This window comes from Microcaecilia unicolor, chromosome 10, assembly GCF_901765095.1.
Source record: "Microcaecilia unicolor chromosome 10, aMicUni1.1, whole genome shotgun sequence".
Classification (NCBI taxonomy): domain Eukaryota; kingdom Metazoa; phylum Chordata; class Amphibia; order Gymnophiona; family Siphonopidae; genus Microcaecilia; species Microcaecilia unicolor.
Window position 1 is genome coordinate 1079912 of NC_044040.1, and position 14791 is coordinate 1094702.

At 41.7% G+C, this 14791-nt stretch overlaps 1 protein-coding gene across 1 annotated transcript in view; it reads right to left on the reverse strand.

The window, feature by feature from the left end:
- The window catches only part of CACNA2D1 (calcium voltage-gated channel auxiliary subunit alpha2delta 1), a 578231-nt gene that overhangs the window by 110088 nt on the left and 453352 nt on the right, over positions 1 to 14791 (reverse strand). The window contains exons 16-20 of the mRNA XM_030217110.1: positions 12631 to 12699; positions 9204 to 9278; positions 7232 to 7306; positions 5530 to 5586; positions 530 to 601 (exon numbers count right to left, since the gene is read on the reverse strand). Coding sequence (XP_030072970.1) covers positions 530 to 601; positions 5530 to 5586; positions 7232 to 7306; positions 9204 to 9278; positions 12631 to 12699 — 348 coding nt within the window. The remainder of the gene's footprint in view (positions 1 to 529; positions 602 to 5529; positions 5587 to 7231; positions 7307 to 9203; positions 9279 to 12630; positions 12700 to 14791) is intronic.

Consider the following 14791-nt stretch of genomic DNA (forward strand, 5'->3'; position numbering starts at 1 on the left):
TGAATATATATTTATCTTGTTATATGACAAGTGAGAAATCTGGGACTGATGTGTTGCACAGTTTTTTTTTTTTTTATATGGGATAGGCAAATTCATACTAAACTTACAATAAAACAATTAAATATTTAGGCACATTTTGTTCAGTGTGAATTTTAGTGTTCGGTGTGTCACATTGAAACATGACAGCAGATAAGGACCAAAAGGCCCATCCAGTCTGCCCTTCCTCAATAACCACTAACTCCTCCTTTTCCCAAGGGATCCCATGCTTTCTTAAATTCTGACACATACATGGACGTTGTCTGTCAGTTGTGTCTTATGGGTATCATTTTGTTTCTTTAGTCTCATAGTTCCCTCCTCTCTCTTTCATTTCTTAACTCATTCCTTCTCTGCCTCAGCATAGCCCCCCGAGCCCTCCACCACAATCTGTACTTCATTATGTTTTCTAGACTGCCAGTGATGCATCTAGAAACCAGAACAACATTAGTATCACTTACACTACACGAAAAGGTTCACAAGAGCAAAGTCTCACCTCGACTTTAATTTCATTCTCCAGCTCAGCATCCAGGAAGTCCAGTGTTACAGGTTCCTGGAATTGGGGGTTCTACAGAAGAAGAAATTAAACCATTTCACATTGTGAAGAAGGAAGAGGAAGTAGAGATTCTGACGTCATAGCTGCGGTATCATGCTTCACAATCATCTGATTTTTTTTTACTTAACCCTTTATCGTATTTACTAAGGGGTCCTTTTACAAAGGTACGCTAGCGTTTTAGCACATGCTAAAAATAAGGAATAGATGGGTGTCTCTTGCAGTTAGCATGTGCTAAAACATGCTAGAAACACTAGCACGCCTTTGTAAAAGACCCACTAAATTAGAAAATAACTTTAGTTTTGAACAGGGAAAGGGAATTGTTGGCATGTTATGGGTTAGAAATTAGATGAAGCATGGCTGAAGTCATAAATTGCATACTTTATGTTATACAAAAATCAAAAAATATACTGGAGAGCAAAAATAACATGAAACCAATCACTAAATAGTTTGCTCTAAATCAGGACTTTAAGCCATAAGATTATCTGCAATATAAATCTTACAGAAAGGAAACCTCAACAGCCAGGGGCGCCTACAGAGATGGCCTTCCCCTTTAAACAGCCCTTATCACAGGTTTCAATCATCCTCGGAAACAAACTGCAATGGAAAACAACTCCTAACGGACTGCAGTTTGTTTCAGAGGATGATTGAAACCTGTGATCAGGGCTGTTTAATGGGGAAGACCATCTCTGTAGGCGCCCCTGGCTGTTGGGGATGCCTTTGCACATATCATATAAAAGCAAGCACTGTCCACTTTTTACATGTGTATATCCATGCAGAACCTGTAAGAGCCAGTTTCATGTTTATAACATTAGCCTTATATTGAACACATGGTAAGAGACACTAAGGTGTGTTACAGTAATAAAACACATTTGCCCATTAATATGAGTTAAACAGCAATAAAACACAGCAGCACTGAGCATGCTTAGAAAAAACAAGAGATCATTCACAGTATTAAGTCCAGCTGCTCAGACTTATGGAAGATGGAGCTGGGTGGCAGATAAGGATGTATTTTTGTTGAAGACTGGGGCTCATGTCTTGTGATAAGGTCTCTGACATACAGGCTGATTCTAAATCATTTCATTATGCTACTTTATTCGGAATCTTCTGTACAATGCTAGATATAACAGTGTTTGTTTTTTAAATAGACATTGAAAATAAATTGGTGCATTTTACCAATGAGACTTTGTTTGCCTGTTCCATTTTTATTGAGTTAGAGATACCTTTCCTTGCAAAAGTTGTGTTTTTTCAAATTATGTAAGCCTTTAGACAGAGCTAAAACTTCCAAAATGTGCAGTTCACTCATACACCACAAACTGCCCAAGTCACAATGAACTCATGCAGGAAACACAAATGATTTAGTAAAGCAGCAAGAACAAGAAATAAGAAATGGCTTTGGAGACAAGCATTACGCCGTGAAGCCATTGCACTTGAATGAATGAACGGGATAGAGGGTAGAGGAGTGGAGCAGAGAGCAATTGCTTGCAACTAGGAAGGCGCTGGTTGGGGCTTGGAATGTTTTAAGATGCTGCAACTCAAGTATTTGAAACTGGGTCTGCAAGTGTTTATGTTTATTGAGTCATGTTATATTGCTCTAACTGCCAAGGCACAGCAGAGCGGTTTACATTTACAACTAATATTTATAATAAAAACAGAGGGGGGAAAACGCCAAAATAATGATAGAAAAGTTACTCATTCATACTTAAGAACAGGAGGGCAGGGTCTGGATGGTATAATAGACAGAAATCTCATACTGGCTGGTCCATCACCCGTTGTCTTCAAAAGCTTGTTGGAAGAGAAAGGTTTTCAAGTTAACTTTAAAGGATTTTAAAAGAAGAATTGCTCTAAAGACAAATTGGAAGCCAATTTCTAATACCGGGAGAGAGAAAGAAAAATACAGTGTTCCTGGTGGATTTGTAGTGGGCGTGTTTAGTGCCGGAAAGGACAAGATGGGAATCATTGACAGAACGGAGAAGCCGTATTGGGGAATGGTTCTAGTTTTTGTTTTGTTTCATTATGGCTGAAAAACATCTAAGTCTTAGGAATGCTCAGATCTGGTTGCACAGCATAGAAAAATAGGTTTCAAAAATACTGATTTGGATGTTCGTGTGAGAAAAATGTCCTAAGTCTGCTTTTTGCCACTTTTTAGACGTTTTTCTCTTTCAAAAATGAGCCCAATAGTCTACAAGGTAGTCCTCCTAACCTTTAAAGCACTTAGACCTCTACTGTACCCACATATAGGTGCCCCTTCACCCCTAAGGGCTATTGTAGTAGTGTACAGTGGGGGGCAGTAAGTTTTGGATGGGTTTTGGAGGGCTCAGTGAATAAGATAAGGGAGCAAAGGTGAGATGTGTACCTGGGAGCATTTTTATGAAGTGCACAGAAGTGCCCTCTAGGGTTCCTCATTACTCTCCTGGGATGTCTGGTGGACCAGTCTGCTAAAAATGCTGACTCCTCCTACATCCCAATGGTTTGATTTTCTATGTTTTGCACTTATTCATTTTTTTTTTAAATTGGACCAAAATACAAAACATCCAAAGCACAAAACCTTGTATGAAACAGTATTTTCAAAAAAAGAGACTTTTTTTTTTGAAAATGACCTTCCTTCCTATTCAGATTTTGGACATTTTGTGCAAAATATCCAAAGTCGGACTTAGACGTCATATCAAAAATGCACCTCCACACGTTTTTGCACTGGCAGTCAGTGATACTGTTTTAAAAAAGGGGTTACGTGGTCAGAGCAGTGAGCATGACAAAGTAATTTCTTTGCAGTATTCTGGAGAGACTGTAGTTTTTTCATTGAAGAACGAGGCAGGTCGGCATATACAACATTACAATAATCAAGACGTGAAGTGAAAAGTGAGAGCACGAGGGTGTGAAAGTGTCTAGTATCGGAGAGGTGATGAACAGTACGTTGTTCAGTGTTGTTAAACTTCAGTATAACAGAATAATCACATGATAAGTGGTACTTTAAGTGATAAAGAGCATCGAGCTACTTCAGCCTCCTTCCTTTATATCTATTACATGATGAAGATGGTGGACCTGTAACTCCTCTATCTGTGAATTCTAGGCTAAGGGAAGGAGGTGGAAAGGAACACTGCTCTGTGTGTACCAACCTGTAAAATTTGGAATGGATATTGCACTATAGTTTAGATGGAGGATTTTTTAGGACCTATGATGGTGGTAGCTATTTAGTGGGATCCCAAGTTGGTGTAGGGTCCACTTTTTGTTGCACTGAAGTCCTATTTCTCCATTTTTAGCCTGAATGAGATTGTTTCCTGGTGAGTTTTCAGTGATTTACTACTACTATTTAGCATTTCTATAGCGCTACAAGGCATACGCAGCGCTGCACAAACATAGAAGAAAGACAGTCCCTGCTCAAATATTACTAATATTTGATGTTCTCTCCATTCTATATACCTATATGGTGTTTTGGTGAAATCTATTTACATCAATTATGTGAGTTTTCACAAGGAACTTTAGACAGACTGAGTGTGCAAGAACAACTATTCACAAGTACGTTAAGCATCAGTAGGCTTGTGTCCATATTAGGCATGAATACAGCCTTATGAAAGACAACATTTTCCTGAGAAACTTCCTCAGTATCAGGACAATTAGGCTAGGAGGCAAAGTTAACATGTTGCGAATTTTCCTAAATCTAATTATATTTTGGCATGTTGAAGAAACATTTTTTGTAGTTTTGAAATATCTTATTGAAGCTGCTTATTCTTTGCGTATTATGGTGCTCTCTTGGGATGGTCTACAGGAAGGAGACCTGGTCATGGAAAGTTTGCAGTTGACGACAGTGTTAGAGACATTTACTAAGCTGGTTGCAAGACTTATTTTGTTAGTATCATTTGCACTGGAACATAACAAAGACTGAGCTCTTAAATCTTTCTTTCAAAATAAAGACATTTTGGGGTAGGTATTCAACTGGATGGGAAAGTTAAATCCTGTTGGCCTGTTCATCTCCTATATTAACAATTAACCAGATATTGCCACTAAATATGAGCACAGACTGCTGTGGTACTATTCAATTAGTCTGGGGCAGTCAAGGGGCAGAGACTGGGCAGAACTGGGACTTACCCAGTTAATGACAATTTTCAGTTCGCCAACTAGGTAAAGTCAAGGCAGCAAAAAAGTTTGTTCTAACTTTATCAAGGCAGTTAACTAGGTATCTGGCTTCACCTTGAGGAACAGTGCTTCTATCTGCTCTGTCCCCAGGCCTTGCTCCAAATTCTCCCGGTGGGCCCTTGCCATGACACTTGTTAATGGCGCAGGTTCATGATATCACGTATAGCCAGATAAAACACCTGCTGAGGCTGCTACATGAGTCAATATGCTGTCCCTTAGGTGCATAAGTGCCCAACTAGTGGCAGAAGTGCTGGTATTCTGCATATTCATGAGTACAAGTGGCAACATAAATGCATGAGCCCAGTCATAGATTTGCTCTACTATAGGCCGTTTCTGGACATAAACCACCGTTTTATGTGTGAAAATAGCTTTGAAAACTAGTATCTAAAAAAAGTGTCATTTTGGAAGCTGATTCTTCCATTACTTTTCACAGGTATAAGAACTTTGTGCAGTTTAATTTCAAAGCATGAATTTACATTGTAAACCTTTTGGGGACAGAAAAATTCCTGCTGTTCTGACTGTAGCTTGCCTTGAACAACTGAGAAATGTGTGAGCTACATTCAAATCCAAATAAAAGTAGAGACAGTAACCGTCGGTCTTCTCAGATGACATTTGGAAAGCTTTATTTTGCATTGAGCTCTATCAGCTACCATTAATATTGCCTTGGCTTACACCACATCTGAGGAACTTGCATGCACCATGCTTGGAAGCCAACGTAAGGTCACCCGCATCTAGTTAGAATTTTTTTAGTAAGCTGGCCAGACACTCTGTTCTCAGAAACTCTGATATTCACTCCCAGCCACAGTTACCTGAATGCCGGGCCTCCTTTTTCTCAAATTAATTGTAGGGATACCTACACCAATATTCTAAAGTAACAGAAAAACATTAATTTGTACCTATGGTTTACTCGTTCTCGTGCATGTTTTGTTTCAAGGACTTCTTTACAATGTTCCTGTAGGTCTTCTCTATGTACTTCTGTCTCCCTCAGCACCTCCAAGTCTGCTACTCAAGCCTCAAGAGAATAGACTCATTCTCTGAGAGCTAGGAGCTCTTTGCATCAGGCACACACATATAACTTCTTGCCAATTGGGAGATAATCATACATGTAACACTCAATGCAAAAGGCTAAATAGCACCCCTCTTGCTGCTGGACTGCTCTCTGCATCTTAGTAATGTTGAGTTGTTTAATAATTTAAAACTTGTTAAGGTACTAGGGATATAAGACTAATATAAAACAGTGTGATTTATTTAGTATTTGCTTCTCAAAAAGTAATGAAATGTAGTTAAAACTCTGTGAGAGGACTCCTCTTTTATTTTCCTAGTTAGAATAACTGACTATAAATGAAGAGATGTGTTAGGGGTGGGCAGAAGTTGGGGAGGGTAGTTGGCAATGAAGAGATATGCTTGGGGTGGGTGGGAGTTGGAGAGGGTGAGTGGAAATGAAGACTAAACTAGGCCCTGCTGTGTCTTCTAGAAGATATCTGTTAATGCTTTAGGTTGTGGCAAATGTTTTATTTATTTATTTATTGCATTTGTATCCCACATTTTCCCACCTCCTTGCAGGCTCAATGTGGCTAAAGTTTTAAAACTATGGGGGAAAGGGTTTTATACTATGGAAACTAAGCTGTGATGCAAACTAAAGTTAAAACTCTAAGTAAGTAGTATACTATGCCATACTTTCTATTGTTATTTGAATATTTAGAACATAAGAGTAGCCATACTAGGTCAGCCCATCCTTCTAGTCTAGTATCCTGTTTTCCAAAAATAGTGAGCAAGCCAGGTCACAAGTATATGGAAGAAACCCAATTAGCAGCAACATTACATGCTACCAATCCCGGGGCAAGCAGTTGATAGCATTTAGAAATAACTTAAAAACTGAAGAAAAAAATTAGACCTAGAAACTATCAATACAAGAAGATAGTACGAAAAACAGAAACATCTTCCCAAGCACTGAAGATGATTGGGTGCAGCCTGAATCTAGTGCAGTAACCACACAGGTCCTGTCTTTGGCCTGGCTAGCTATGCGAACATTGGCATGGAATATGGATAGGCTGGAGTGGGCTTTGATGGCAACTTCAGAAGTTGAAACCTAAGGACAGGGCCAGGTGGACTTCTACGGCCTGTCCCAGAAATGCCAAAGAGAGACAATGATCATGTATTTTATATCACATTCATTGGTGGTTTAATCATGGCTTGATGAGTGTGACTGTTGGACAGACTGGATGGACCATTCAGTTCTTTATCTGCTGTCATTTACTATGTTACTACAACTACTGGGTGTACCCCAATGCTGGCCCTAGACTACCTTGGTGTTTCCTGGTTCTGCTGGGACAGAGTCAACACTGATCAGTTATGTGCTGCGAAGTATTGGCAGCCAACTACCTGCAATTTAACTGGACAAAAGCCTCTCCCTGACTGGTGAAATCATTTTGGATACCAAACCCTTTGGCTCTTTTCGTGTTTCTGTATTGTTTCCTGCTCTTGAAATATCTTATAATAAAACACTCTTACCTCGGGTCGAAGATTTGGATGTAGCAGTACATAGCCATTTGGGTCAATTGCAAAATAATAGCCATTTGGACATAGCTGAAAGGAAGAACACATTCTTTTTCAACATCCATTGACTGTACGAGCTTTTCATGACACTTTCTGCTTGCGTGATCATGTGGAATCAGGCTTCATGGCATGCTTGAGGCCACATTGACCCATAGAGATGTCCATGCAATGCATATTTCACTTCCACCACCTACTGCTTGTATTGCTATTTGATTGAAATATGTATTTATTTATTTATTTGTACAACAGAGCGAGATCACAGGAAATGACTCAACCACACTGACCTTTAGGCTTTTCCATTGTGTTGTAATTTTGCAAGAAGGCAATTCACATGCAACTGAGCAATTACAGCACTGATCCAGAATGAGGATCATTTGCAAAGCATTTTACCTGTGTTAATCAGCAGTTTGAAAACTTCTGCCCCTCAATGTGTCTAAAAGTCCACATCCTACATAATGGCGCACATTCCTTAATGCATTCTTCATCACCTTGAGCGAGCAGAAGTGTTTTATACATTCATATGTTCTTATAAGAACGTACAGGGTTATTTATTTATTCATTCATTCATTTACTGGGATTCATTAACCACTTTTATGAAGAGATTCACCCAAGCGGGTGTACAGCAGGTACAGATTGACATAAAACATACAATTTTGTTAATAGTATGAGAAACCGTTTCGACCTTTACTAGAAAAGGGGGTAAATGAAATTCGATAATAAACATAAACAATAGAAAAATGACCAAACATAAGGTATAAATTCTATCAATGAGGTGAATTGGGAGATGACACACTGAAAGCTGGTAATAGGAGCATCATGAAAGAGTACCAGAAATATACACATTTAGCTAATATTAAAACTAGTGCCCTCCTATTTATGGCCTGTGCCCTTACCGCTACCCACTGGCCTAGGAGTAAGGGCCCATGTGGTAACCATGCAGTGCGTTCCAACGTGGGCACGTTGCTGGTTACTGCCGGGAACTCCCCCAGTAGAAAACATAACATTATTTTTTTACCATGGGTTTCGGCACCTGCCAAACTTACAATTACCACCGGGCACATGTGTTTCCCCAACGGTAGTGTCGATTGGGCTACCTACGCTATAGCCCTCTTGTGCCTTTGTAAAAGGGCCCCTTAGTGCTGACTCTGGCCCCAGAATACCCACAAAGTATCCAGTTTGGGGCATTTTCAATGGCACAATCTGATTTAAATGCAGAACCACATATGTGACTATAACGTATGTGCCGTCCATAGGTCGATATTCCCAGGGCTGCAGTGTGTGTAAAGCAGGGGCAGAGTTGCAATATAAACCAGTATTTTATACAATACTCACATACGCAGACAAACTGATACCTTTTCACAGATGCTGTGTCAGCATTTGAGAGCTATTGGGCCAGAATCTGGAAACTCAATATTTAGCACTATTTAACCAGGCAGAACTGCTGCTGACTGGTTAACTAGTGCTTAACCGGCTATCCACAGATATTCAGCAGGGGATAACCGGCTATGTTCCCCTGAATATCCCTGGTTAGCAGATAGGCGGTTATATCACATGATATAACCAGCTATCCACCGATTTTTAAATCAGGTTTAGTGGCTATATTTGGACGCTTGAAAACCTGGTATATCTTTGACCGGTTATCTTTCAAACTGGCCAAAAATAAACCAGATAATCAATGCCGGTTAAGGGAGGATATTCATCGCTGAACATCAGCTTGGCCAGTTAAGTTAAAACAGGCCAAAAATAAACTGGATATTCAATGCCGGTCACTAGAAACAGCTGTGCTGTCTCCAGCTCCTGCCTGGTTACCTCCCATTGAATATAGACCCTTAAACAACTTTTCCTCTAGCAATTAGGTCATCTAAGCATAGTGGTAACAGCATTTCTTAGCTTGCATGAGAAAAGAAGATTAGATAATGCTGCTTACTGTGAAGTGTGGTGTCAGTCTCTTGATATCTTCCAGTGACACATCTACTCCCATCACACCAAGAATCAGCAGGTTCTGTTAGAACATTCCAAACACAAACCAGTTTCTTACCAACTCTGGTTCCATTTACAATGCTTAATAGTTATTAATCGTTCAGATTAAGACTCACATGAGACAGGACGCGCACTTTATAAAGAATCATCTGCAGAACAACTCAAATCAGTGCATCTCAAACTTTTATCCAATATGACCGTATTTTAACAACAAAAAATTGCCATGACCCCAGATCCCAACTGCTCTCCCTTCCTCTCCCTTACCCTCCTCTCTGCCACTAGTCCAAAGCAGAAAGATAGATGACAGCAGTCAGCACAGGCCCTGTCAGTTACATCCTGTGAATACCTTCCCAGGAGGGGGGGGCAGGCCCTTTCAATCTTCACTAGCTCATAAAACCCATGCTGACTGGCACTGCTGAGCAAAGATTACACTGAAGTCCAGAGAGAGGGGGAGGGGTCCTGATCCTGAGATCCCATCCACCGATGATGTGGCCTCATTTCCAGTCCAGACCCACAGTTTTGAAACAGGAGTAAACAATAATAGACTCTAATCTTTAATGTACATTTGTGCACCAAACACCCAGGGGCGTAGCCAGAAAACAGATTTTGGATGGGCCTAGGCAACAAGTGGGTGGGCACCAAGTATAAAATCTCAGCTGGCAGGAAAATGCTTCTTTCCACCTTGGCAGTCTGCAGCACACATGCGCTGAAAAGTAATATGAAAGTGCTGGTCGTGGAGAGTAGCATTTTCATTTCCATCAGGTGGAAGTCTTCAGCTGGTGGAGCTTGGGATCCCCACCAGCTACCGCTAAATCTGTGCCACTGTTGGGTGGGCCTGAGCCCTAATTGGGTGGGCCCTGGCCCATCCAGGCCCACCTGTGGCTACGCCACTGCAAACACCTATTCCACTATAACTAGGGTTTATGCATTCAAGTGATAATAAACAAGAAGACAGACAATCCGGAAAATCCAATGTGGATACAAACAGAGCAGATCAATCAGTGGTATGGTTCAAAACTTTATTATAAGATAATCGCCCGACACAGACTGTGTTTCGCCCACAAGGGCTGCGTCAGAGGCTTTCAATCGATGCAGGGCAAAAACCCAGCAGATTAACTTCCCCCAATACAAGGTCTATGAATGAACTCAAAGGAGGAACGTTAATCAAGTGCTGGAAAAAAAAAAGTGTTAATATTCAAAAGATTCAACCAAGTTTCCTGGACAAATCTTTGAGCTAGATAATCATGCTACGGATGCTGCAGCAGTGATCTCCCGGGATTTTAAGCAGCGTTACCTGGTTATAAGGCATTGAAAGTCTGGGGATTAACATTTACACGCTATTGCATTAAACAAGTCCTTATAGAATAGCAGAATACTACCTTAGCGCTGATCTCACGATTGACGGTGGATGCTGGATTTATACCCGATGAAACGGGGTGTAACCTGGTGTAAAACTAGCACCCAACTTAGGTGTGGAAATGACATTATCCTATAACACTGCGCCTAAGTTCTGGGAATGCCCCCGATCCACCCATACTCTCCACATTGCTACACTCCTTTTCAGTTGTGTGCTATGAAATTTAGGCACAGATGTTATAAAATAGCAACTAGGGCAGATGCGCACAAATGCAAATTGATGCCATTCAACTTCACTTATTTATGCTTTCGGCTTGCACCTGCCCTGGGATCCCAAATTTGAGTGTCCTATAGAGAATCTTGGGATTCGTGCTCCTGCATTAACTCTGTGTTATCCAGTTAGTGGATAGTAATGCAAATGTACTATCTGGATTATACTTCTACACCCCTTCCCTGCCCAACTCCCATAAGTATTTAATAAAAAACAACAACACAAGATTAATGCACGTGAACCTGAAAGCTACCAGAAAATGCTTTAACATGTTTTGCAGTAAACCTTTTTTCACATGCTAAACTTGCGTTGGGGCTTCAGGTCCTTTAGTAAAAGGGTCCCGAAATAAATACAATCAGTCTAAAAACACAAAGGACTTCTGTATGGAAGGTGTGAAACCAAACAAGCTTAGCAGTAATTAGATGGAAACACCAAACCAGAGCCGTAGCGAGGGGAGCTGACACCCGGGGCGGGTCGCCGCTGCGCACCCTCCTCCCGCTGGAGCACACCCCCCCGGAGCGCATACCTGCGGCGAGGGACGGGCGGGAGGGCCGATCTGCCCTGACTGCACGTTGCTGGGGTGTGTCGGCTCCGCGCTGGTTCACTGCTCTCTCTGTCCCAGAACAGGAAGTAACCTGTTCCGGGGCAGAGAGGGCAGTGCACCAGCGCGGAGCCGACACCCCCAGCGGCGTGCACCCGAGGCGGACCGCCCCCCCCCCCCCCGCCTCCCCTTCCTACGCCACTGCACCAAACCAGTGCTGGGCAGACTTCATGGTTTGTGACCTGATCATGGCGGGACAGATTCAGCGACAAACGAACAACAGTGCATCCAATAAAAGTCCTCTCACAGTTGGCGTCCTTCTAAACAAGGTCTTTATTCAAATCAATAAAACAACCCGACACGTGATGTGTTTCGGCCGAAAAGGCCTGCGTCAGGGGTCTATTAATCCTTCATGTAAAATACCTTGGGAATCCGGTAACTCTCAGTAAATAAATCGTTAACAGTGATATCATATGCGATGGGTCGCTGCACTTATCTCTGCCAAATGCTGTATATCAGTCTGCACTCAAACCAAAAGGGACAGATTCAGCTTCAGTAACTGGAGAACAAGGCCAGTGCCGGGCAGACTTCTATGGTCTGTGCCCTGAAAATGGCAAGGACAAATCAAGATCAAGTAGTATCACATCATACCTTATGCTATGAGTTTATCTTGTTGGGCAGACTGGATGGACCATACAGGTCTTTACCTGCCATCATCTACTATGTAAAAAGATTGAGGTAGGAAGGGTGTATCACTTAGTATTAAACTCATCACAGCCTTGCGTTATAGTTTGAAATCTAAGAGAACCTCTGAAAGTGCTATTTGCATTAACCTGACTTGACCATATAATTTACCACATCACCTCTTGAAGTTTCATAACATCCATGACTGCTTTTCTAAATATGTTTCCTTTTATAAAGCTCTGCAAATTAACATCACCATTTCCCTTGTCCTCTACCCCGGATTAAATGCTAGCATTCTCTCTATCAAATGCAGTAATAGATGAAGGTCAGAATAGCAACAACAAACCTTCTTTTACATTTTCCCAGGAGGCTTCCAATTAACCAGCTGTAACCCAAACATAAGTTTGCTTGTAAGAATGAGAATGCACATTTATTTTCTAAAGGAGAATATTCATATTCTAGTGATTTTTTTTAAAAATCAAACATTATTAATGTAGCTGAATTAATTGGGTGACAGTTTACCTTATGCCCATTGTGGTCTTTTGTTAGATTGAAGACAGGCAAAGTTCCTGTTATGACAAGTCCGAGTTCCTAAAACAGTCACAGAGGTCAAAGAATCAACTTAAATTGAATTGATACAATAAAAGTCTAATTTTGTATGACATCAACACACAATTCTAATCATGCAGAATCAAAAACTGCCTCAGTCTTTCATGGCTCATTTACCAAATTCATTGATCTTTATTTGTTTTATACTTTAGAAAAGAAGGATCTAGTTCCACCCTAGAGCTCTGTAGGTCTTTGATTGACTTTCCCCTTTTTACCTGCACCTGATTTGTTGTGATTAATCATTAACATCAACGGGGTAGACAGTATCGCTTAGGAAATGATCCCTTCAGAAAATGTGACATTAGGAAGGGAACTAAATGTCAAATAACGGGAGAAGCAACATAAAACAACACCAAGAGCCTTCAAAATAGGGACACGTTTTTAATTGATGGACCCGATACGGGCTGTGTTTCAGCACACAGTGCCTGCGTCAAGAGCCTATGTAAAATAACTTAATGAATACAAGAGTCACAAATGATATACATATTACATGAACCACCAAAGGCAGAGTTAAATGAATGAATAAAATAAATACATAAATAAATAAGATGTACAGCCTTCATGACTGAAAAGAGTGTATGCGTTTGTGTTACAAATTTACCCCCCTGTTTACTAAGCCGACGCAGCCCGTTCACTTTGAATGGGCTGTGTCAGGATTGCCATGCAGTTTAGTAAACAGGGAATTAATGTGTTTGTCAGTGCTCAAGCTATGAATACAATAAATATTTGGAAAAAGAAATGTGAATAAATGTGTGTTCAAAGTTAAGTGAGAGAACATGCAGAAGGTGGAAACAAATGGTGATGAACCTCTGTTTTCAGCAAATTTACTGATGAGTAGTAACAGTGCAGATATGCGTGAATGAATAAGCACCATGGAGAGACAGGAGCCAAGACCCCCCCCCCCCCCAAAGGGGCAAAATTCCTTACTGTTTAAAAAGATAACTACCAATCACGATAAACCCAGCCTAAGGGTTGTAGCTGATGTAAATAACGGGAGAACACATTTTCATAGCAAGGGGTGATTTTTGGTTCATACAAGGGAATGGACAGAGAAGATATGATGGACTAGACGGTGTATTTTATTTGCATCGTAGAATGAAAAGTGTTTACTGGGCCACTGCTATTATTCCTCAAAAGAGAAACAATATGTCATGTCCCATACCTCAATGCAAGCGGCATCCTCGGGCTGCGTGGGGTCCCGTCGACACGCACACTTGACTGGCACAGCCCTGAGCCATGTGTGTGTAGTTCTTCTCTGGGTTTGTTCAGAGAGACGGTGGTTGCAGGCTCCTTGATTGCTTTGCTTCAATGCACTTGTGTCTGCTCTCCCTCTGCCTGGCTTCCCTTTCCCTGTCAGCTGTGTGTGCTAGCTGAGTTCTGGTGAGAACGTTCTTTGTTTTCCCTTGCTTCTCTCCTATTGGTCTTCCGGTTCCTCCTCCCCCTGCTTTTGTCCTATGGCTGTGCTCCTTCTCCCTGCTGGTTCCTGCTGATATCAGACGCCAGCACTTTATCAGCTGAGCTCTTCCCAGACTCCATGCTTTGGCTTCTACTTTGTGTTACTAACTCTGTAGTCTGCTTCTTGTCCCTCGTTACTGACTTTGCCTGTGCCTGGATTACTCTTCTGCCTGCCGCCTGCCTTCTGACTTTGCCTGTGCCTGGATTACTCTCTTGCCTGCCACTTGCCTACTGACGTTCGCCTGTACCTGGATTACTCTTCTGCCTGCCGCCTACCTACTGACTTTGCCTGTGCCTGGATTACTCTCTTGCCTGCCTAATGACTTTCGCCTGTACCTGGATTACTCTTCTGCCTGCTGCCTGCCTACTGACCTTACCTGTGCCTGGATTACTCTCTTGCCTGCCGCCTGCCTACTGACTTCCGCCTGTACCTGGATTACTCTCTTGACCTGCTGCCTGCCTGGCCAATACGTTCACCACCCCGCTTCCAGCTCCGTCCCATAAGTCCTGCAGGCTGCCCGCATCTAGGGGCTCAGCGCAGGTGAAACCCGGGGTTGTCCAGCCGCCAAGCAGAACCTGGTCCGAGTACCAGGCTCAGCAGCACTCTACTTGGTACAAG